This window comes from Canis lupus, chromosome 10 (genome assembly GCF_048164855.1).
Source record: "Canis lupus baileyi chromosome 10, mCanLup2.hap1, whole genome shotgun sequence".
In the NCBI taxonomy this organism is placed as follows: domain Eukaryota; kingdom Metazoa; phylum Chordata; class Mammalia; order Carnivora; family Canidae; genus Canis; species Canis lupus.
In genome coordinates, this window is record NC_132847.1 from 69,635,976 (window position 1) to 69,661,252 (window position 25,277).

The 25,277-nt window shown below is 45.8% G+C and overlaps 1 protein-coding gene and 1 pseudogene across 6 annotated transcripts in view; one reads left to right on the forward strand and one right to left on the reverse strand.

The window, feature by feature from the left end:
• Positions 1-667: 667 nt before the first annotated feature.
• Positions 668-25,277, forward strand: part of RGS3 (regulator of G protein signaling 3) — a 137,864-nt gene continuing 113,254 nt past the window's right edge. For 2 of the 6 annotated variants that reach the window (XM_072842445.1, XM_072842447.1), the window contains exon 1: positions 18,749-18,886. In XM_072842445.1, the coding sequence (XP_072698546.1) occupies positions 18,808-18,886 (79 nt within the window). In that variant the 5' untranslated portion in view covers positions 18,749-18,807. Of the gene's footprint in view, positions 868-16,973; positions 17,138-18,746; positions 18,887-25,277 lie in introns of those variants that run through there. The other 4 variants (XR_012038498.1, XM_072842446.1, XM_072842444.1 and 1 more) reach the window with 4 other exon arrangements.
• On the reverse strand, positions 2,350-2,812 carry LOC140641004 (cyclin-dependent kinases regulatory subunit 2 pseudogene; annotated as a pseudogene).

Below are 25,277 nucleotides of genomic sequence, written 5' to 3' on the forward strand. Positions count from 1 at the left end.
AGGGAGGAAAAACTATTTGCAGGCTGAAACTTGTTTCACCTTTGTTACACCAATCCCTCAGATCACAAACAGAATTTAGGGCAATATAGGGCAGCCCGGGTGGCGCAGCCTTTTGGCGCCGCCTGCAGCCTGGGGTGTGATCCTGGAGACCCAGAATGGAGTCCCACTTAGAGCTCCCTGCATGGAGCCTGCTTCTCCCTCTCCCTCTGCCTGTGTCTCTGCCTCTCTCTCTGTGTCTATGAATAAATAAATAAAATCTTAAAAAAAAAAAGAATTTAGGGCAATATAATCTGCACGCCACATTACAATTTTCAAGCAGTTCATACCCACTATTTTGGTTGGTTCTCTGGCCAAATCTATAGATAGATGGGGATTGTCTCCATTTTGTAGATTAGAAAACAGGCTCAGAATCCAGGGCTGATGAGAACTCATTTGGGGCTTCGAGAACCAAAAAAAAAAAAAAAAAAAAAAAAAAAGCATCCTTTAAGACACTTTGCTATGATCTGTTGAAAATTCTCTCAATGAATATACAGATCTACAATGATTACAATATGAGTGGCATCTCTGGAGTTGGCCCAAAACCTTCATCCCAGGACCTGGTGGCCTTGCTGGAGAGATAAAGTCATTTAATAGAAATCCAAGGCCAGCAAGGGAAGGGGGCTGGGCTTAGAATCTGGGTCCTTGCTCTTCTCATCCACTGAACTCTGATGCTTCTCTAATTCCCTCTCTTTAATGCACAGCAGAGCCTGGGACAGTCTTTATCAGAAAGGAAGGATGAGATCACGTAGAAAAGAATTGACTGAGAGGAAAGAGCCCTCACGAGCACTTTGGGTTAGCCTCTCCATGTTCTGAGAGAAGAGGAGCCAGGTAACTGTTGCTAACTGCCACTTCCCCACTATCTGGGCCGTAGGAATCAGGAGAACGAAGGCCCAACAGCCCAGGAAGCTCTAGCTAGAATTGCTTGGAGATTACTTTATGCATTTAAGCAGACAAGAGGTCTTAAGAATTAGTTGGAATATGGTCCTAGGATCCTTATAAAAGGAGCACATTTCCAATGACACCTAGCCTGGTTTGACCTGTGCCTAAAAGCAGTCAGTGAGTCTTCAGGCAGTCTGTGTCTACACTTTCCTCCTTGCAGGGCCAGCAATTTCCTGTTTTGGTATTGGTCCTGACATCTGGGGTAACAGACTCTGTTCTTCATTGTTTGTGGGTTACAGTAAGCTCCCTTTGATGGGAGAGAGTCAGGGTTTCAACCAGGGTAGCAGTGACCCTTAATGAAAATCTGTTTATTCAAATATGCCTAAAGGAATTGTTTGCTAAATTATTTTTTTAAAAGATTTTATTTATTTATTTATTTGACACAGAGAGAGCATGAGAGAGCACCAGCAGAGGGTAGTGGCAGGCAGAGGGAGAGGGAGAAGCAGACTCCCCACTGAGGGAGCCTGACATGGGGCTTGATCCCAGGACTCCAAGATTATGACCTGAGCTGAAGACAGAGGCTTACTGACTGACTGAGCCACCCAGGTGCCCCTTGTTTGCTGAATTAAAGACATAAATGCCTCTGACTGTTAGATAAGAATGATTAGAGGTCCTTTGGAATCTAGAGAAGTCTGGGGAAGATTTTCTAAATTGTCTCTTTCGGTTGTCAGAAGGTACCAGGGTATGAAATTATTTTGTCCTTCTGTTTATATGTTTATCTAACCAATACTGAATACCTATTCTAATACTAATAATAATTCTAATACTGAATTCTAATTGACCCTTAGCTTGTCTTGATAGAGATATGAAAAGTTCTAGGGAGATGAAGAATCATTCCCTGGAAGCTAGCTAGAAATTTTTTTTGATCACTTGGCAAAGCTGTTTGGGACCACTAGGTGGTGATATTACATTGTGAAAATGATACTCTGAAGCCTGGTGGCCTCTGGTTCTTTTCTGAGGCCAGAGTTTACACAGCCAAAGACATGTCCTTGTGAGTAAATGGAGGAAAAAACTCCACATTTCACCAATGAGATAGATGATCCAATTTAAATGCTCTGATGAATGAATTCATCTTTGAACAATTTAGAATGTCATTGGAAGAACTCGTTCAAGAGTTCTGGATAAATCCTGGGACGTGCCCACAGTCCTAGGATTTGGGGAAATCGGGAGCTATTGATGGTCCTGACAGTCATCAGTTGGGCAGAAATTGAGGGAGGCAGCATTTGATAGGTAGAAATACCAAAAATTATTGGAGGCTCTTATGCTGATTTGCAGCTCCTAAATTTATTTTGATCAGATTTTTAATTTTTTTAATTTATTTTATTTTTTAAAAATACAACATACAAACTTTATTTAACAAAAGTAACAAAGTCACACAGGCACTTATATTAAGAGAAAAACTGACTAGAAGAAATTTATCTTGAACATCTTATAGTAACCTACTTGCAGTTGCATTTAACTGAACTCTGTTGCTGTGAAGAATACAGCTCATGACCAGGTATGGATCAACAATTTGCACATTTTTCAATACTACCTTACATACACATATACGTTAAATTTGAAAAAGATTTAATTGACGATCCCCAGAAAGACTTCATTTTTGTTGCTCTTTTGGAAGAGGTTATCTAAAGAGAAGAATATGCGGTTCTGGCTCATGAATCATGTAATGAACCCAGCCTAGACTCTGCTGGACACCAAGTCTCCTCCACTCTTCTTCAGACATCAGATAGGTTTTCAGTACTTGTTTGGAAAGTTCTCTGGGTAACATGACATGCTGGTACTCATAGTGCTCATAGAAGTACTTGTCCGAGTAGTAGATCTACTTGTGGGCCATCCTGCAGGCAGCGAGAGCAATGGGGTGTGAAGAGTGGGCACAGCAGGCCACATATCCACGTCAGGCCGAGGCAACGACTCGACTGCCTTGATCAGAATTTTTAAGAAAAGATTTTATTTATTAGAGAGAGAGAGAGAGAGAAAGCATGTGCTGGGGAGAGGGGCAGAGGGAGAGGGAGAAGCAGATTCCCAACTGAGCAGGGAGCCCGATATGGGGACTCTATCCCAGGACCACAGGACCATGACCTGAGCCAAAGGCAGCCACTTAAATGACTGAGCCACTCAGGCACCCCTATCTTGATCAGATTTTGCCTGTTTAAAAATTCGGGGAGGAGGGGCGCCTGGGTGGCTCAGATGGCTAAAGCATCTGCCTTTGGCTCTGTGTCACAATCCCCAGGTCCTGGGATCAAGCCCCACATCGGGCTCCCTGCCTAGTGGAGAGTCTGCTTCCCCCTCTCTCTCCGCTTCTGTCCCCTCCTTCTGCTGCTCCCCTTGCTTGTGTGCTCTCTCTCTCCCAAATAAATAAAATCTTAAAAAAAAAAAATCAGGGAGGATGAAACCAATAAATTCAGATTTTTTTTTTTTTGAGTCTCTTTTATTTCTAAGGATGGCCTGGTTTTGGAAGGAATCTCCAAAAACAACACTCTCTCTTGGCCTCTGGATCAAACTCAACCCCTTTGCTTGTCTTACAAGCCTTGTAAGATAGGTCTGTGGCCTGGCAGGGCCCTGCTTGTCTCCCTCGCCCCAATTCCCCCCTCTTCTCTCTGGTACTATGTGCTCTAGTCATGATTTTTTTCATCTGGTTCTTTTTTTTTTTTTAAGATTTTATTTATTCGTGAGAGACACAGAGACACAGGGAGAGGGAGAAGCAGGCTCCATGCAGGGAGCCTGATGTGGGACTTGATCCCCGGTCTCCAGGATCACACCCTGGGCTGAAGGCGGTGCTAAACCCCCAGAGCCACCTGGGCTGCCCATCATCTGGTTCTAATGAGTCATGTCCTCTCTTACCTTCGGGCTTTTAAAAAAAACTTTTTTTCCCTATACTTTTCCTTCAACCTGTACAATTCTTTTCTTCCCTCTGTGCCTGACTACTTTCTACTCATTCTTTATTATTTAAAAGATTTTATTTATTCGTGAGACACACAGAGAGAGAAGCAGAGACACAGGCAGAGGGAGAAGCAGGTTTTCTGTGGAAGCCTGATGTAGGACTCCATCCCAGGACCCCAGGATCATGCCCTGAGCTGAAGACAGACGCTCAACCACTGAGCCACCCAGGTGTCCCTCTACTCATTTGTTAGATGTCAGCTTACCTGTTACGTATTTGGGGAAGCTTTTTCTGACCACTGGTAGGGATGAGGTCCTCCTCTTTCACTTTCCCTCTCCCGGCCTCTGTGGAATTCATGGCTTGTCTGATGCCACCTTCCACAGCCAGACCATGAGTTCTGAGTGGCATTTGTCTTCAGCATGTACCTTCAGTACCTAGTTGAGTGCTTGACACATTGGAAATGCTCAGTAATATATGCGAAGTGAGCAAATGAATGAAAAACATGCATGACACATCTCTTTCCTTCAGGGTTCATATAAGGCAATAGTGAGCTGAGTGGTACAGAGAAGGAGCTCTAGTAACAAGAAGAGAGAGGGGCACTTTAGATGCTACCATCTGAGGCTACTAGGTTTTGGCAAATGGAGATGTCTATGGAGGTGGCCATTAGGCAGGTGGAGGGAAGTGATGCAGATTAGAAAGAGTGGGAGGATAAGCAAGGAGTGTCATATTCTGGCCTGAAAAAAGTGGAAGGCAGGGCTGGAGACAGCCTGTGTCCCTGTCATTCAGGGCCTCAGATGCTGGGCTGGAGAGAGTGGGCTCTATGTGATAGCCATCAATGGCTTTTAACTAAGGTAGTGATAGGACTAAAGTGGTGCTTTACATGTTGTTAATCTGGGGCACCTGGATGGTGCAGTTGGTTGGATGTCCAACTCTTGGTTTTGGCTTGGGTCATGATCTCGAGGTTGTGGGATGGAGCCCTGCATCATGCTCCATGCTCAGCACAGAGTCTGCTTCAGATTCTCTCTCCCTCTCCCTCTGCCCCTCCTGCTTGTATGCTTTCTCTCTCTAAAATAAATAAATATATCTTTAAAAAAAAAAAAGAAAAAAAAGAAATTGCTAATCCAATGGCAACAAAACGTGAATTGGAGAGACACCAGCAAGCCCAGCAAGATCAGTTAGGAGGTTATCACCAAACTCAAGGTGGGATGTGCCCAGGGCCTGGAGTGTGCAGGCAGCAGTGGAATGGAAAGAAGGGGGCCTGGCACAAAGGAAAAATTAGCAGAAACCTAGAAACTAGAAAGAGTGAGGGAGAGGGAGGAGCCAAAAGAATTTTCAAACTGATTCAGTGAGGTGCTGTCATTTATTTGAAACTAGGAGGTCCCAAGGAAAAACCAGTTTAAGGAAAGATAAGAGAATTCCTCCATCAAACTTTTACAGTGAAGTTATGGCTTTTAAAGAAATATTTTAAATTTTTATATTATCCTTTTAAAAAAGATTTTATTTGTTATTTGACAGAGAGAGAGAGAGAGAGAGAGAGCAAGCACAGGCAGGGGGAGCAGCAGAGAGAGAGGGAGAAGCAGACCCCCACTGAGAAGGGAACCTGATGCAGGGCTCGATCCCAGGACCCTGTAATCAAGACCTGAGCTGAAGGCAGCTGCTTAGCCAACAGAACCACCCAGACATCCCTGGAGTTATGCTTTGTATGCTTTTCATTTATGGAAGTTCAATCAATGTACAGAGCCAAAAAATGAAGCACAAGCAGGAAGGAGTGACGGGGAGTACAGTGCACTTGGCAGGGCTGTTCCAGCTCTGCCACTCAGTGAAAATACAGTCCAGAGGGAGTGTGAAATGCAGAAGGCAAATTTGCTGTTCCCCTTCTGATTTACAATACCATGTGTATTTAATGGATGACGAAGGGCTTATTTGAAGGTAATTTGGTTATTCACAATTTATGCCTTGTATGCTGACTTTAGATCTGAATTTCCTGGCAAGATTTGCCTTTTTAAAATGTGTGCCAGATGCCAGGGTGGACAGTAGGCAGCTACTGAGAAGACACACCCCAGTCACTGCAGTAGAGTTGCACACAGTCTAGGTGGGTAGGAAGATCTGGAAGCAGACAATTAGGGCTAGTCTAGGTGAGCAGTCAGGAAGGCAGTGGGTGCAGAGAGGAAGAAGAGCATTGGTTAGTGCATCAAAGCAGAGGTGGCCCTGGGCCTGGGGTTGGAGAGAGATATGGGTCCTTCTCAGAACAGCACAGAGTAGCAGCAAGAGAGGAGATCTCAGAGGAAGGGGATCTAGAGGCGGGAAGGTGGATTTAAGGGCATGGCTGGAGAACACACCTCACTAGAAGGCAGGAAGAGCCACAGAACAGAGGAATTATCAGGAAGTGGGAGGAGAACTTTGGCCAAGGGGATGAGGATAGGCACATGAGAATAGGGAGAACCTTTGAGTCCTCTGGATGCTATCACCTCCATCCCCATGGTTCTTCCCAATATGCTCTGCTACTGTCCACTGAAAGAGTACTCACCACCACAGGACACTCACCTAGAGATAGGCTTTGCTCTACATAAGCCTCACGGTCCAGCTTGAGTGCAGTCCAGCTGAGACATAGCTCTCAGCTGTGCTTGCCTCATTTTAAACTAAAACATATCTGAACTACTTTCCGCCCGAAGTAGGATCCACACTCCCACATGACTGCAAATGTTAACTTGCTAATTGTTCCCCTGGAGTTTGTTTCTTTGCAATTACTTTGTCAGGATTTAGACAAGGCAACATAGAATAATTTAGTTGAGGATACAGGGAGCTCTGGATGTTTTTTAAGCCAACAATTCCTTCTACTAGTTATATTGTTCTTTCCAAGAGATTAAAATAGTAGGAAATGTATGTATCCATGTAGTTTACCACTTCTGGTGTTCTCTGCATTCCTTTGTGCAGATCAAAATTTCTAGATGGTATCATTTTCCTGCTGCCTGGAAGACTTTTTTTTTTTTTAATTTTTAAAGATTTTATTTATTTATTCATGATAGTCACAGAGAGAGAGAGAGAGAGAGAGGCAGAGACACAGGCAGAGGGAGAAGCGGGCTCCATGCACCGGGAGCCCGACGTGGGATTCGATCCCGGGTCTCCAGGATCGCGCCCTGGGCCAAAGGCAGGCGCCAAACCGCTGCGCCACCCAGGGATCCCTGGAAGACTTTAACATTCCTTGTGGTGCAGGTTTTGTCAATGATGAATTCATTCAGCTTTTGGAAGTCTGAGAAGATCTTTATTTTCACCGTCATTTTTGAAGGGTATTTTTGCTGGGTAAAGAATTCTCAGTTGGCAGGTTTTTTTTTTCTTTCAATGAAGTTGCAGCTTCATTGTCTTCTGGTGTGTGTTTCTGATGAGAAGGCTAATACCATCTTTTTTTTTTTAAGATTTTAATTTATTTATTCATGAGAGACACACACACAGAGAGGCAGAGACACAGGCAGAGGGAGAAGCAGGCTCCATGCAGGAAGCCCAACATGGGACTCGATCCCAGGTCTTCAGGATCAGGCAGGCCCTGAGCTGAAGGCAGCCTCTGAGCCACCTGGGCTGCCTGGCTAATCCCATCTTTGTTCTTCTGTATGTAATCTGGGTTTCTTTTCTGACTGCTCTCAAGACTCACTTTATTATTGGTTTTAGACAGTTTGATCATGATGTGCTTTGGTGTAGGTTTCTTCATATTTCTTTCACTTGTGATTCATTGAGCTTCATGGATTTGTGGGTTTGAAATTTACATCAGGTTTGGAAAATTTTTACATTATTTCCTCAAATATATTTCTGGCCCTCATCTCCTTCAGGGATTCCAATTATGTATGTACTAAGGTGCTGGAAGTTGTCCTGAAGCTCACTAATGGTCTTTTTGTTTATTTTTTTTTTTTGCGGGGGGAGGGTCCTTTTTTTCTATGTTTTATTTTGGATGGCTTCTGTTGCTATATTTTCATTTCCTTTAAAAGGTTTTATTTATTTATTCATGATAGACACAGAAAGAGAGGCAGAGACATAGGCAGAGGGAGGAGCAGGCTCCTTGCAGGAAGCCCAATGCAGGACTCCATCCCTGGACCATCATGCCCTGAGCCAAAGGCAGGTGCTCAACTGCTGAGACACTAGGTGTCCCTCTATTGCTATATTTTCATGTTCACTAATCTTTCTTTTTTCTATGGTGTCTAATCTGCTATTAACCCCATCCTGTGTATTTTTGCATCTCAGACATTACATTTTTCACCTCTAGATGTTTGATTTGGTCTTTTTTATAGTTTCCACATCTCAACATGCTTTTAAAGTGCTCCTTGAACATAAAAATATAGTTGTAATAACCATTATAATGTACTTGTTTACTAATCCTATCACCTGTGTCATTTCTGGATTGGTTTCTATTGCTTGACTTTTCTCCGTACTGTGGGCCCTATTTTCCTGCTTCCATGCATGCCTCACAAATTTTTATTGGATACTAGACATTGTGGATTTGACCTTGTTGGTTGTTGGGTATTTTTGCATTCCTCTAAATATTTTTTTTAAAAGATTTTATTTATTGATTCATGAGAGACCCAGATAGAGAGGCAGAGGCACAGGCAGGGGGAGAAGCAGGCACCATGAAGGGATCCCGATGTGGGACTTGATCCTGGGACTCCAGGATCACACCCTGGGCAGAAGGCAGGTGCCAAACCGCTGAGCCACCCAGAGATCCCCACATTCCTCTAAATATTCTTCAGCTTGTTAAATTACTTACAAACATTTTGATCTTTTGGGGTCTTACTTTTAAGCTTTTTTGGATAGCATCAGAGTGTCATTTAGTCCAGGGCTAATTATTCCCCACAGCTGAAGCAAAATCTTTCTGAGTCACTACTCCATGCCCCATGAATTAGGGGGTCTTCCCAGTCTGGCTGATGAATAGAGGAACTATTTCTGGCCCTGTGTGAGCCTCAAAGACAGTTCCTTGTAACCCTCTTGTATGGTTCTTTCCCCAACCTTGGGATACATTTATCAAACCCCCAGCTTAGAAGCACTTATCTGAGGGTTTTGCAGATCTCTTGGGCTCTCTCTTTGTGCAACTTTCTTTCTCTGACACTCTGTCCTGTGAACTCTAGCTGCCTTGGCCTCCTGAACAACTCAATTCAGGGATTTGGAGTTTGTCCAGGTTCCCTCTCCCTTTCAGCAAGTCTCTCTGGGCAATAAACTGGGGCAATTGTCGGGCTCACCTTGTTGGTTTTCTGTTTCTTAGAGATCACTGACCTTTTTGTTTGAGGTCTAATATCTTGAAAATCATTGTTTCATATTTTTTGTCCAATCTTTTAGTTGTTTCAGGTGAGAGGGAAAATCTAGTCCTTGAACTGGATCCAATGCCAAGATGTTACTCCATCTTGGCTGGAGGCAGAGGTTAAATATAAGTTCAGAAGACTTTTTGAGGGCCTATGAAACCTCTTGACTATGCCACACCAAGTTGAATGTTGTCAGGCCAAGAAAATGGTACCTTTTGAAAAAGGCTTTCAACATAACTACAAGGACACTGAGCCATTCTAGGAGAGACTGGGGACTCTGCTTTTCTTCTTATGCTTTTGTCAAGGCTCTGGCTTTTATCTTTGGATTCAGCAACTATTTTACAATTCTCTGGTGGTAAGGGCTTTGGTCTCGTACTTTTTTTTTTTTTTTTTAAAGATTTTATTTATTTACTCATGAGAGACACAGAAGCAGAGACATAGATAGAGGGAGAAGCAGGCTCCCTGCAGGGAACCTGATACAGGACTTGATCCCAGGACCCCAGGATCATGACCTGAGCCAAAGGCAGACACTCAACCACTGAGCCACCCAGGTGCACTGGTCTCTTGTATGTTGAGAACTTATTTGGAGGTTCTAGCAGGGGAGCACAGCTACTCTTATACCCTTGACTGAATAATGGTCCTCCTCTATTGAGGAATGTGATTCACTTTGACCAAGTGTGCTACTTTGGGAGGGACATACATGGCACATGGAGCAGTGAGGAAGGAGGGGGACACCTGCCTGGCTAGCCAGATCAACTGAAGTGACCTTGGCAATCAGTGGGGTGACAGATGTCACAGCCAGATTGGTCCTGGTCTCTTGGCTCACTTGGAATCTTGAGTTTTTTACTTGGTTTCCATTTAGACCCTGTTTGTGCATTTAGGTCACCAAAGGCTTCTCCACATGAGGCAAATTACAATTTCTCAGCGGTACTTACTGTAACCAGCATCTGCTCTTATAGAGAACCATTAATTCAGAGATACTGTGTTCTACCTTGAAGATGAATTGCAGACACACTTTTAAAGAGCAAATCCTGCATTTCAAGGGTGAATAAAATACCACTTTACAAAGCATTCCAGTTGGTTAAATTTAGGACGAGAAGAAAACATGACCCAAGGATATTCTCTGGCTTTGAGCCCAGGGTATTTTTCCTTTTAGAGTGAATTTGGTACATTTTCATTCATGTGGAGCTGTTGCCTCCCAGCATTTTATTCTGGGATGGAAGGTCAACAATGACTGCCTTGTTGCTAAATCCAATGGACCCTTCTCAGTTATTAACCTACTTGACCTCTCAACAGTATTTGACGCGGTTGACAATTATTTCCTCCTTAACACGCTCCCAGGCTTTCCTTCCCCCTCTCATGCCTTTTCTCCCCTGCCTGCCTTTTCAGTTGGTACACTCCTTGGTTCTTTCCTGAGCCTTCTTTTCACATTAAACATGCTCCTTGGACTCTCCTATCCATGCTCATGACTTTCCTGGGAATTTCTACATCCATATTTCTAGCCTAATCTTTTTTTCCTGAACTTCTTGTCTAGTATCTTCAGCTGTTCATTGGACATCTCCACTTGGATGGCATGTGGGTCACTCAGCTCCTCCTCTCATGTTCTCCATCTCTGTAAAGGGCACTTTTTTTTTTTTTTAAGTTTATTTATTTTTTCAGTAATCTCTACACCCGACATAGGGCTCGAACTCATGATCCGGAGATCAAGAGTCATAGGTTATCCCAACAGAGCCAGCCAGACACTGAAAGGGCACTTCTAAACATTGAATTTCTCAAGCCAGGATTCCTTTTTGCATTTTATCTTCCAGTCAGTCATCAAGTACTATTGACTCTACCTCTTTCCATGCCTTCCAGCCACTATCATCTTCTGGACTCCTAGAAAAGACTTCACCTAACAGTACTTTCTGTTTCCATGTTTCCAAGGCCACCCCTTACCCCCATCCATTTTTTCTCACTCTGGCCAGAGTGATCTTTCTAAAACATGAATTAAAGCCTTTTTTGGAATGTTGTTTAAAATCTTTTGACGAATATCCTGTGCTCTTAGGACAAAGCCCCATCTCCTTTCTTTTGGGTTAAAATATACAAAAACTCCTTATTGTGAATTCCATATAGCGAACTGATTCTCATTGGATGCCTCCACTGATTTTTTCCTAATTCTCATATCCATAGCCAACCTACAGTTTTAATTAAATGGTGTTTTGACAAATAGAATTGCATCCTTTTTTTTTTTTTTAATTTTTATTTATTTATGATAGCACAGAGAGAGAGAGGCAGAGACACAGGCAGAGAGAAGCAGGCTCCATGCACCGGGAACCCGACGTGGGAATCGATCCTGGGTCTCCAGGATCGCGCCCTAGGCCAAAGGCAGGCGCCAAACTGCTGCGCCACCCAGGGATCCCTAGAATTGCATCCTAATCTAGACAATCAACAAACCAAATAAAGCCCTGATTTATAGTACTTGCCAATTTCTTTAGTGCAAATACTCCCACCATGGTTGGTTTTGAGCAACCAGTGTGACATCACTGCACATGGAGTTGGGAACAGTCTATGCACAGTAGTATAGATAATAATAAAAAATGGTAAAATAATTAGGAAATGATGAGTTTGGAGAATTTATTTTGAGTGTGTTAGTCTGCATAATGTAAATTTAATAATGGCTGCATTTAATAATCACCTTGCAAAATCCTGCACATTTCACTATCTGCCCTCATGGGCCTGTATGAATTGGCTCCAGCCCATCATTGGATTCACATTATAAATATGTATTTCCTAATATGGGTTAAAGTTAAAAGGAAAAGATGAAAACTCCTCTAGAGACCTATAATGTTTTTGGGCCTGGGTTTAACCCAGTCTTTAAAAAATCTCCAGGGATGAAGCTTCATAGTCTTACATAGAACAAACCCATTTCCTTTCTATGGAAATAAGAATTCTGAAACTTCCAGGAGGTACATTTTTGATAGTTCCTCTGGGTGATGTCTAGAGTTTCTGCTCACCCTGCACCCTTTTTGCTTTTCTTGGGGTGGGGGATCAGACCTCAGATTTTCATCTGGGGAACCACCTACCAAGCTCTTTTTAATAATAATGAAGCTCTGTATGATGCTTACCTTCTTGCATATTACTTCCACCCCCATACTTTTAACTTCCCTGCCATGTGAGGCTTCCCATCATTGAGTTCCCCAAACGAACAATGCTTCACTCTCCTTTTGCTGGGTGTGTTTTGTTCTTTCTGCCTGTGGTAACCCTTCCTTCACTTCCTTTGTTGGCTACATCATCCTTCAGATGTTTTTCTTTGAAAAGTCCTCTCTGACTTCTTTTACGACCTCAGCCTGGCCTGCGACTCAGACTGAATGAGACGTTAATCTGTGCTGCCACAGGTCAACATGATGGTTCCTCTGTTGTAATACCCATCCAGTCTCTTACTAAATCATATGCCCCATCTTGTTCACTTCTAGAACCCCAGCGAAAAGTGTAAGGTTCAGCACAAAATAGTGTTTAGCTTCATAAACATCTGTTGAATTTTATTATTTTTAAAAAAGATTTTATTTAGGGCAGCCCGGTGGCTCAGCGGTTTAGTGCCGCCTTGGCCCAGGGCATGATCCTGGAGACCCAGAATCGAGTCCCATGTCAAGCTCCCTGCATGGAGCCTGCTTCTCCCTCTGCCTGTGTCTCTGCCTCTCTCTCTCTCTCTCTCGTGTCTCTCATGAATAAATAAATAAAATCTTAAAAAAAAAAAAGATTTTATTTATTAGAGAGAGAGAGAACACGAATGGATGGAATGGAGGGAGGGGGAGAGGCAGAGGGAGAAGCAGACTCCCCCCCCACCTGCCCCCCCGCAGCAGGGAGCCTGAGGCCAGGACCCTGAGAGCCAAAGTCAGAGGCTTAACTGCTTAACCAGTTGAGCCACCCAGGAGCTCCTTGAATTGAATTTTAACATGTCAGTAGCCACAGAGATTTCAGTCCCCTTGTGTGTAACCTAGTCATTCTGAGCAGGAGGACTGGTAGGGAAGGGAAGATATTCTATAATGATTCTTTGGCTGGATTCTGATTTATCCAATGTTTATTTACTGCTTTGGCAACCCCATTCAGTTAACAGCTCTGACCTTTAGTTGCTTCATCAATAGAAATGCTTGAACTTCCTGGAGGCAGATGCTTTTTAAAACATTTTTATTTCTCTGATTTATCAGTATTTTATGCCTCTCCTGTGCAATGATTATTCTGTTTTTTTTGTACATTTATATTTTTCTTACTGATTTGTAAGTCTTCTTGATTCATACATACATATATTTTATATATATTTTAATTTTTTTTAAAGATTTTTATTTATTTATTCATGAGACACACAGAGAGAGAGAGGCAGAGACACAGGCAAAGGGAGAAGCAGGCTCCATGCAGGGAGCCTGATGTGGGACTCAATCCCAGGTCTCCAGGATCACACCCTGGGCTGAAGGCGGCGCTAAACCGCTGAGCCACCTGGGCTGCCCCTAAATTCATTTTTTAATTTAAAATTTAAAAATTTTTTATGGCCATAAAAAAGCTTTAATTTTTTTCAACCATTTAAAAATGTAAAATCCATTTTTTAAAAAAGATTTTGTTTATTCATGAGAGACACAGAGAGAGGCAGAGACACAGGCAAAGGAAGAAGCAGGCTCCCTGCAGGGAGCCAGATGTGTGATTTGATCCCAGGACTCTGGGATCAAGCCCTGAGCCAAAGGCAGATGCTCAACCACTGAGCCACCCAGGTGCCCCATAAAATCCATTCTTAGTCCACTTGTACAAAAATAGGTGGTGGGCCAGATTTGGTTTGTAAGCATAGTTTGCCAACCTCGGCACTAATATGCTCATTAAATCTGAATGATCTTTATATTCCTAGAATAAATATCACTTGATCATGAATCCTGCCAGCTTTGATTTGCTAATATTTTAGTTAGGAACTTTGTGTCTACATTCATAAATCAGATTGGTCTAGTAGAGATTTCAAATTAGTTATAAGGCAAAGATAGATTTTATTTGGCCTATAAAATATTTTACAATTTTTTGAGTGAATTGCCCATATTAAAAAAATGGGAGATATTAAATGAAAAATTTGAGATTTCTGGCTTTCCTTTAAAAAAGGAATGTGGCCAGACTGGGAGAATGTGGGCTCAATTTTGTTTCTCTCTTTTTTAAAAAAATATTTATTTATTCATGAGAGACAGAGAGAGAGTCAGAGACACAGGCAGAGGGAGAAGCAGGCTCCATGCAGGGAGCCTGATATGGGACTCAATCCCAGGTCTCCAGGATCAGACCCTCGGCTGAAGGTGGAGCTAAACCGCTGAGCCACCTGGGCTGCCCTTGTCTCATTTTTAATAGAGCTCCTCTATGTATGTTTTGTATTTCATTAATTTCTACTTTTTTTTTTTAAGATTTTATTTATTTACTCATGAGAGACACAGAAAGAGAGGCAGAGACACAGGCAGAGGGAGGAGAAGCAGGCTCCATGCAGGGAACCCGATGTGGGTCTTGATCCTGGGAATCTGGGATCACACCCTGAGCCGAAGGCTCACTGCTAAGCCACCCAGGCGTCCCTTATTTTTCTCTTTGAACTTTGGTTTATAAATTTCTGTTGCTAAATTTAACTGGTTTTTGTCTTTGCCTAACTTTATACCTAGCACTGAGAAATCTTCCAGTTTTTTCATCTAGTCCTGAAACAGTTTAAATTACATAGATATTGACTGTTTCTTCGAGGTCTCATAGAATTGGCCTCTAAAACTATTGGGGTCTTCTATAATTTTGTCAGGTAGAGTTTTGATTTCTTTTTGTATTATATGTATGGTTAGTCATCTATCTACTAAAAATTTCAAACTCTTGTTTCAGTTTTAGTAATTAATACTTTCTAGAAAATCACCTATTTTCCCCCTAGATTTTCAAAATTATAAAGTTGCGATGGTTTTCTCTTATACTTTAAAGAATTACCTTGATCCTTTACCTTGTAGCATGGCCATCTTTCTCTTTCCTAAACTTGTTTATTTGTAGTTTTTTTCTGTTTTGCTGGAGTTCTATTTATTTGTTTTTTCAAAGAATCAGGTTCTGGTTCCATTCTTCAATTCTAGTTTATTTATTTATTTATTTTTTGTATGTATGTATGTATTTATTTATTTTTAAAGATTTTATTCATTTATTCATGAGAGACACATAGAGAGGCAGAGACACAGGCAGAGGGAGAAGCAGACTCAATGCAGGGAGCCTGACGTGGGACTCGATCCTGGGACTCCAGGATTATGCTCTGGGCCGAAGGCAGGTGCCAAACTACTGAGCCACCTGGGCTGCCCCAAGTCTAGTTTTTTAAAAAATAAAATTTAACTTGTTTCTTTAAAAAATTTTTTATCAAATTAGCTTCTTCTAACTTTTTGAAATGAATCTTTAGTTAAAAATTTTTAAAAAATTTATTGTTTTCTAAAAAAAACACTTTCCCTCATTGAACTTTCTATTCTGTTCTATTGATCTGTTTGTCTTCTGTCTGGTGCTACATCATTATAATTTCATTTAATATATGGTAGTCCTAGTCCCCTTTATTATTATTTTTTTTCAAAAATGTTTTGGATATTAGGCTAGACGATATCTCAAATGCACTATGATTCTTTGATAGCTAATGCAAAGATGTAGCCAGATAAACCCTTTAGTCCCTTCCTCCCACCCAAACTGTCTTTGGGGTTCTTCTAGATACAAAATCACTATTTATATATTCATTAAATTTATTTATAAAAGGTTTTATTTATTTATTTAGAAGAGAGAGTGTGCACACAAGCAGGTTGGGGGGAAGGGCAGAGGGAGAAGAAGCAGACTCCCTGCTGAGCAGGGAGCCTGCCACTGGCGGGGGGTGGTGAGGAGGCTCAATCTCAGGACCCTGAGATCATGACCCAAGCAGAAGGCAGGTGCTTACCCACTAAGCCACCCAGGCGCCCCTGTATATGGTGTATTTGTGTATGTGTGTACATGGTGATATGGTATGTATATGTATATGTGTAGAGTATGTGCAACATGTGTTTGTGTTGTGTCTGGAGTATACTATGCACTGTGGAGTGTGAATCAGGTGTAAGGGAGACATTGAGGCCCACAGCCCCGGGGGTGCTAGAGTGCTTAGGGCATGCCAGAAAGACAGGCTTGGCTAGCAAACTCCCCTGCCTCCTTAGGGAAAGCAGGGCCATGACTGCAACCCTTTCTGGATGGCCCCTTTGGACAGTAATGTGCGTGAATAGGCCCAGTTTCTCCTGTAGGGCCTCTGCCCAGGTTCCCATTCATTTCTATCCTCCCTCTCCTGAGAAGAGTGACCTCTCTTTTTAAGAGAAGGGAGTGTCCAGTGTTCTACTAAGTAAAGGAGCCTTACTATTGCTGGTTAAAGTGGTGGAGATGGTGGCATTAGAGGGGTCAGATCAGGATCAGAGTGGCTTTGGGTTCTCCCAACTGAGTAGGTTAGCTGCAGAGTGGCCCTTTACTCTGAGTGGGGGTGAAGTGTCAGTGTGAGTTTCAGTCTCCGCACCCCCCACCCCCACTAGCCCACACTATTTGAATGCAGCTCTATCCTGCTCTTCTGGGTCCCACCCTCCTGAGTGTGCATCTGTACTTTGCTCATGGCTTCCTGAGCTCAAGATTGTCTTCCCCGATACAGGCTCCACTGTGGCCCCAGGCAGAGCTGTGAAGGGGCCACTGCTACCTTGGGCACATCACTGTCCCTTCCTGTGTGGACCTTCCTTTGCCTTGGCTCCACAATGCCATGCTTTCTAATTCATATTGGGAATAAACACTGCTCTCAGGGGCATCCTCCGTCATGCCTAACTCCAGCTCCTATCTTGTTCTTGCAGGTCTGTAACACCACCAGCCTTAGTGTCCTTTCTGCATCCTGTGGCTTGAGCCCGATGCTGGATGGAGTGGCAGGGCCAGCATACCTCTGTGCTGAGAAAGGATGCGTGGACGCAAACTACCCCAGCCAGGAGGAGAATCAGGCACATTCAAGTCCAGGGTGCAGGTAAGTCTGTCTGTCACTGGTTGGGGCCAGAGGAGTAGGCTTGCCTCTGCTCTGGGCAGTGCTCGTGGTATGTGGATTGGGCAAAGGGCAGAGCAAGGGCTTCATAGAGTGCCAGGTTTCAAACAGTCCGCTGGCCTTTATGTGACTCATTTGCACTTGACCATTAGTTTGCTGATTCCAGGGCTCCTTCTCTAGTGTCCGTTCCTTGTGGTAGCCAGCTGGCCCTGAGCCTTCAAGATTCCTTACCTGCCTCAAGAAGGCAAGTCTGCAACCTGCACTTGCTTTGCTGTTGTCCATGAGGCAGGTGTGGAGGCCAAAGAAGAATGGACAGAGGATGTCAGGCAGGCAGGCCTGGGTTCAAATTTTAGCTCTGCCAGCCTTGGACAAGTCACCTCCCCTCTCTGCCTGAGGTTCAGATTTATCCCTGGTAAACTGGGGCTAATACTTTTCAGGATCACCATGAGGATTAAATGAGATGATGTGTGTTAATTGCCCAGCTCAGCCCCTGGCACCTGGTACACAAAACATTCAACTTTCTCCCCACTTTCTCTCTTGCATCTTCCAACCTTGTCTTGAGTGGATCCCTCAGCCAGATATCCATCTGGCAACTTCCAACACCTCCCATTTTTAGATTTACATAAGACCAGCAGCTTTCCCTCCCACAGCAGCAACAGTCAGAGATTTGCAGAGCAGATGTCTTGGTGTGAAACTGTTCCCAGGAGGTGTCCCACAAATGTTTGCTGACAAAGCAGTGCAGGGACTGACCTTCCTTCCAGCTCTGCCTCCTGACACCTGGCTCTGGAGACCGAAAGCCGCCTACCCTGCCTGCCAACCGTGTGTTTCTGTCCTCGCTCCTTTTCCATGGCAGCAGGCTGCAGATAGGGGGCTGTGAGGTTGGCCGAGCAAGCTGCTCTGGTCTGGACCTGTGCGGGGAGGGCTGCTCCCATCCACGAGGAGGCTCAAGAGGCAGATGGAGAGGGCAGAGTTTGGGAAGGGGGCTGCAGCCTGGTGGGGGCAGCCGGTCCAAGCATGGAGAACACTTTCCCAAACCCCACCACACTGGGCCGGGAGGATGCTCCTTTGCCCTTGCTTGGGTCTGGTGATTACAGGTCTGGGCTTCAAAGCATGTTAGGAACCTGGCTAATTGCTGGCTCGGGGGAGCTGGGCGAGCAGGCCAAGCCCGCCTGCGTGGACACGCCAGGGGCCACGGGCCTCGCATGGGGCGGGCACTTCCAGCCTGGAGCCGGGAGCCCGGTGCGGCCGCCGGGTCCTCCCGGGCCCTCGGGGAGGGCTGCGGGCTGCGGGCTGCGGGCTGCGGGGAGCGCGGAGGAGGGGCCACCGGGCCTGCAGGTGGGGCGCTGCCGGCTGTCCACCCCGGCTGTCCCCCCGGCTGTCCCCCCGGCTGTCCCCCCGGCTGTCCCCCCGGCTGTCTCCCGGCTGTCCCCCCGGCTGTCCCCCGGCTGTCCTCCCGGCTGTCTCCGGCCGTCGGTGGAAGCCTCCCCATTCAAACGGCGCGGGCCAATGAGGGCTGGGCGCGCCGCCCGTTCAAACGCCGCGGCCCCGCTCCGCCTCCGCCTCCGCCTCCGCCTCCCGACGCGGGCCGGGCGGGCGGTGAACCTGCTGCCAGGGCGACGGGCAGCAACACCGCCGCCTCGGGGTCCGCGGCCGCCATGCAGCGCTCCCTGCACCGCGTGGCCCTCGGGAGCCGGCGCGCCCGCCCCGGCCTGTCCTTCTACCTCGCCACCTTCGGTGAGTGCCCGCCGCGCACCCCGTGCCGGGGCAGGTGCCCGGGAGGGGCTGGGGCCCTCGGCCGGCTGGGCAGTCCGCGGGGCACCCCTGCTGCCCGGCCGGTCGCGCCAGGTGCCAGGTGCCAGGTGCCAGGTGCACTGGTTCTGCCCCACTTGGCCGCAGTGATCGCGCCGGCTTGGTCTTTGGGAGACCGGTGCGCACCCCTAGTGTCCCAGGAGCAAGCAGCTCAGGGTTAAATCGCGGTCTTGTTACTACATCTCAAGGTTTCCTCCCTCCTCTGGCCTTTGGCTCAGGGACAGAACAGGTGCCAAGTCAGCCCCGGGGGGGCGGGAGGTCGGTCAGCTCCTGTGGGCTCGCCTTGGAAGCTGTGCTGTGACCGCGCTATCTGACCCACAGCAGATGTAGGAGAATTCTCTTCTCCAGGAGTGACCAGACCCTCAGGAGGGTCACAGGGGCTGCCCTGGGGGCTTGAGGTAGAGAGAAATGGGCAGGGGGCCCCTGCTCCCAAACCCCGACCTAGCACGCCTGGGGTCCCCCAAAGAACAGTGGGGCAGCAGCTTCCCCAAGGGTCTGGGCAAATCCAACCTTTCAAGTAGCCCTAACAGAGATAAGAGCCCTGTCCAGAGCACAGCCCTTCATGTGTGTCCTCACTGGTTCTGCAACTACCTGGGGAGAGCGGGTAATATTTTCTCTGTGGAGACTTGACATCCAGAGAGAGGAAGGTCGCCCAGTGGCAGACTTCGTACCTGAGCTCAAACCTTCCGAGACGACTTGTCCAGCACTTTTTTTTTTTTTTTTTGATTGTATACAATTTTCTTTATAAAGGTTGGGGTAGTTACCAACATACAGGACTTTGGCCAGAGTTCATAGGCAGAACGGCCCAGGAGTTAGGCCCTCCCTGGGGTTCCGGCTCTCCTAGTCTTAGGCTTACCCCTATCAGCGTGCTTGGTTTTTCTTCACAAACAGCCTTTTTCTCTAGGAGCAGAGGGAGTGATAGAAAAGCAGTGGCTTGGCCCCTAGCAATGGCCTGCGGTCTGGCACCCTGGAATTCACTCGTCTAGTTGGTGGGCGCTGATGAAGGGAGTGATGAAGTAGCCACCATTTGTTGATTACTTACCACGTGCCATGCCTTGTGTCAAGTACTTTTTCTTGTTTGCTCTCTCCCAAACCTTGCAGGCAGTTCCTGTTATCCCCACTGGGATATGGGAGTCTACCAGACAAGGGAGGTTTCTGGGGTGGTCTGAGTTGGTGGGGCTGGGGTGGTCAGGAAAGAGTGTCAAGGAGCTGTGAGGCCCTATTACCTTAGCTCTGTCCTGATTTATTTATTTTTTATTTTTATTTTTTAAAAATATTTTATTTATTTATTCATGAGAGACACACACAGAGAGAGAGAAACACACACACACAGGCAGAGGGATAAGCAGGCTCGATGCAGGGTGCCTGACATGGGACTGGATCCCGGGTCTCCAGGATCACAACCTGGGCTGAAGGCGGCACTAAACCACTGAGTCACCCGGGCTGCTCTCTGTCCTGATTTAAAGGTAAAAGTATATCTCATTGTTTTTTCCTCCTTGTTATCACTGTCAGATGGCTTCCTTGTTGAAAACTTAGTGGAAAGGAGAAAGCGAAGAATCACCTGTATTCTGACTCCTCAGAAAAGACCATTGTCAGTTAACATTTTTATACCCTTCCCGACTTATTTGTGAGTGTATGTGTAAGGGCGTGTTTAATTTGCAAAGAATCAAGGCCATATTGTATATACCGTTTTAGAATCCATTTCTTTTCCTTACTGGTATAGTGTGACTGTTTCCTAGCATCAGTTCATAGTCTTCTATTGAATTAATCATCCTGCCAGATCTGGGAAGTTGAGGAGTGTCCAGAACAGCAGGGAGTGGATTCCCCGCCCTGGCGTGGCCTCAGGGTTGGGTCGGATGGTTATCTGGAAAGGGTTGCTGCTTGAACCAGTGACTGTGACCTGAGTGTGCAGCAGGCAGGCAGGAGCCTTGTAGGGTGGGGAGCCTCCCGCTCTTATGTATGCAGTCTCCACTCAGATCTCTCTGAGGACACAGCTTGACACCGGACAGTTCTGCCCTGTTTTTCCTGCTTAAATTCTAATTTCCTTGACAAATGCTGCCCTTCTTTGAGGCTGTTGGTTTTCTTCATACATTGTGTGCCTTTTCTTGTCTGCTCATGAATGAAGATTCGTATTGGTGGTTACCAGACCTGGTCACTTTGCAGAAGCACCTGGCAAGTCTGTTGAAAACAGATTCCTGGGGCGCCTGGGTGACATAGCAGTTGAGCATCCGACTCTTGGTTTTGGTCTTGGTTGTGATCTCAGGGTCGTGGGATCAAGCCCCCGTGTGGGGCTCTGAGCTCAGCATGGAGTCTGCTTATGACTCTCTCTCCCTTTGCCCCCCTGCTCTTGCACACTCTCTGTCTCTCAAAATAATAAATAAGTCTTTAAAAAAATGTCCCATAGATTCCTAGGATCTTCATAAGTCTAGGGTGGAGCCTGAGAATCTGTAATTGTAAGAAGCCACAGAAGTATTTTGATGATTAACCAGGTTTGGAAGCTATGGATTTAGTTAGCTTTGGTAGCCAGTGTGAACTCTCTTAACATGAAAGCCTTTGCTAAGTTTACCCCTTTGCTGGCTTTTTTCCAGCACGGCAGGTAGTCCCTGGTTTTTAGGAGTTGGCTTTGCCCTGGTAGGACCAGATGAAAGTGTTGCCAAGCTGATGGTTTACCAAGCAGTAACATTTATTTATTTATTTATTTATTTATTTATTTATTTATTTATTTATGCATGTATTATTTTTAAAGATTTTATTTGTTTATTCACGAGAGACACACAGAGAGAGGCAGAGACACAGGCAGAGGGAGAAGCTGGCTCCATGCAGGGAGCCCAATGCGGGACTTGATCCCAGAACGCCCTGAGCCAAAAGCAGATGCTCAACCACTGAGCCACCCAGGCGCTCCCCCAAGCACAAACGTTTAAAGGGAGTTAAATTTCCAGGATCTCTGGAATTATAAAGAAACAAAATTGTTTTCCTTCCACAGAGAGTACTGTAGGCATATGTTGAGGTTTATGTAGTGTGTGTGTATGTATGTGGGCGTGTGTGTGTGTGTGTGTGTGTGTGTACAGGGGTCCAGTGCCTTGTCCCCTAGTAAGAAGCATGTTCAAGTAACATTAGTTGGCCACACACTGACTTCTTTTTTTTTTTTTTTTAAAGATTTTATTTATTTATTCATGAGAGACACAGAGAGAAAGAGGCAGAGACACAGGCAGAGGGAGAAGCAGGCTCCATGCAGGGATCCTGACGTGGGACTTGATCCTGGATCCCTAGGATCACACCCTGGGCTGAAGGCGGCGCTAAACCGCTGGGCCACCGGGGCTACCCCACACACTGCCTTCTAAGGAAGTGTTCTGGCTGCAGGAGAGGGGAGTCTATAAACCAGGCCTAGAACCCAACTCCTCCAGGGATGACAAACGTGTTTTCTGTAGAACAGATGCCAGCCGGCTGCTGTGCAAGTTGGGCAGCGTGAAGCAGGGCCCTGAACTGGAGGCTGCGATCTGGCCTTGCCGGCTGCCCCTGACTGGCCTTGCTGCTCTGAGCCTGGGCTGGTCCCCAGGCTTGGCCAGAAAGCCTGTCCAGCGACTTCTCAGGAACCCATCACTTGCTGGTCGGGGCCCTCGGTATTTATTGTCATTCCTGTCATTTGGGGTCTGTTTGCGTGGGAGCTCTCAGAAATTCTCAGTTTCTGGCCTGTCAATAGCCCTTTTGTTCTCTTTTCCCATTCTGCTCAATTTTTTAAAAATCCTTTTTATTCAGAAAAGTGTCCCTCCCCCCCCCATAACATGCAGTTCAGTGACTTATCACAAAGTAAATACCTGCGTATGCAACTTGTACGGGGGGTGGGGGTGGGGAGTGGGAGGCGGTCAAGATGACCAATATCCAGAAGCCTCATGTTTGATGTTTGCAGTTTTCTTCTTTATCATTCAGCTCAAAATAGTTTCTTATTTTTATAGCCATACTTTCTCAAGTCTTTAGGTGATTTGGAATTGTGTTTCTTAATTTCCAAATAGTGGAGATTTTCTTTTCTTTTTTAAGAATTTTATTTATTTTCTCATGAGAGACACAGAGAGAGAGAGAGAGGCAGAGATACAGGCAGAGGGAGAAGCAGGCTCCCTGCGGGGAACCTGATGCGAGACTTGGTCCCAGAACCCTGGGATCATGACCTGAGCCACCCAGGGGTCCCAAGTTGTCAGTCTTTCTTTTATATATTTTGAAACAATAGAGCGTACAGATTTAGAATTACTATCTTAGTAGAGAACTGAAACTTTTATTACTATGAAGCCTTCTCTTTATTTCTAGTGGAGAAAAGTAGGCCTTTCCTGATGTCAAAATAGCTTCCCAGCCTTTTGGTTAACAATGAATTTGCCTGGTGTACCTTTTTTCGTCTTATTTCCATCAGTCTTCCTGTTTCCTTCTGTTCTAGGTGTGCTGTGCCTCTTACAAATGGCAGGCACAGAGTTGTGTTTTTGCTGCATGATGCAGACCCAGGGTGATACCTTCCTTTGAAAAGATATTTGCTTCTGTCAGGGGCTTGAGGTCATTAGTGATCCGGGATAATGGTACTGTTAGGGATTGGGATCATCTGATGTTAGGCTGCAGTCCCTTGAGGGCCGTATTCCCTGCAGAGCAGCCCTGGAAGGTTCCAACCCCAAAGGACCCCACTCTTGACAGGCCCTGGTCTCCAACACCCGTTCCTCTCACCCTGTGAGACAGACAGAAACTCCGCCCAGCTTCTCAGCCTCCCTGTCATCTCTCTGGAATTTGAAAACACCCTAAGGAGAGAATTAGTCCAGAAAACATTAAACTTCATTCCACAGAATTCCCTCCTCCCAGAGCCTGCTCCCTAGTTCCTCTCTGTCCTGTTGTATCTCCAAGAAACTACTTCTAAATGTTTTGTCTGGCTCTTCTAGATTTCCTCAGTGGACCTGTCATCCTAGAAATAGAGGTTCCCTAATGGGTGTTTTCTAATTATTCTGAGTCGTTTTTTCTCTTTTCATCTCCTCTCCTTTCCTCCCTCCCTTCCATCCTTCCATCCACCCATCCACCTTGCACCCTTCCAATCCTCCATCATTCCATCCTTCCTTCCACTCTTCCACCCTTCCTTCAACCCTTCCATCATTCCATCCTTCCTTCCATCCTTCCCTACACTCTTCCACCCTTCCATCCTTGCTTCTACCCTTTCATCCTTCCATCCTTCCACTCTTCCATGCTTCCATTCTTCCTTCCACCCTTCCACCCTCCACCCATCCTTCTACCCTTCCACCCTTCCATCCTTCCTTCCACCCTTCCACTCTTCCATCCTTCCTTCTACCCTTCTGGCCTTCCATTCTTCCTTCCACCCTTCCAACCGTTTATCCTTCCTTCTACCCTTCCACCCTTCTACCTGTCCTTCCTCTCTTCCATCTTTCCTTCCATCCTTCCATCCTTCCAAACTTCCTCCCTCCCTTCTACCCTTCCACCCTTCCTTCCACCCTTCTACCTGTCCTTCCTCCCTTTCACCCTGCTATACCTGTCCTTCCTCCCTTCCATCCTTCCTTCCACCCATCCATACTTCCTTTTTTTTTTTTTTAAAGATTTTATTTATTTATGAGAGAGAGACAGACAGACAGACAGACAGACAGACAGGCAGAGGGAGAAGCAGGCTCCATGCAGGGAGCCCAATGTGGGACTCAATCCTGGGACTCCAGGATCACACCCTGAACTGAAAGCAGGTGCTAAACTGCTGAGCCATCCAGGGATCCCCTTCCTTCTACCCTTCCATCCTTCCATCCATCTTCCTTCCATCCTTCCTTCTACCCTTTCATCCTTCCTTTCACCCTTCCAAACTTCTTCCCTCCCTTCTATCTTTCCACCCTTCCACCCGTCCTTCTACCCTTCCACTCTTCCGAACTTCCTTCCACCCTTCTAAACTTCCCCCCTCCCTTCCATCCTTCCATTCTTCCACCCTTCCATCCTTCTTTCCACCCTTTCATCCTTCCTTCCACCCTTCCCCCCTCCCTTCTTCCCTCCATCCCTCCATCCTTCCATCTTTCATTCTACCCCTTTCATCTTTCCATCCTTCCCTCCACCTTTCCACCCTTCCATCCTTCCTTTTTCTTCCTTCCATCCTTCCTTTTGTCCTATCAGTGGGAATGTCTTCCATTTGCTGGGTGCTCCACGTGTATTCATTCTCAGTTTTATAAGAGGCCTGCCAGAACTGTATGGTTCTTCTTCTTTCCATTGTACAGATGAGGAAACAAAGGGGTAGTGATTCAGGATCATCAATGTGGAACCAGGATCCAAGCCAGGTCATACTGACTCTAAAACCCTCGGTTTG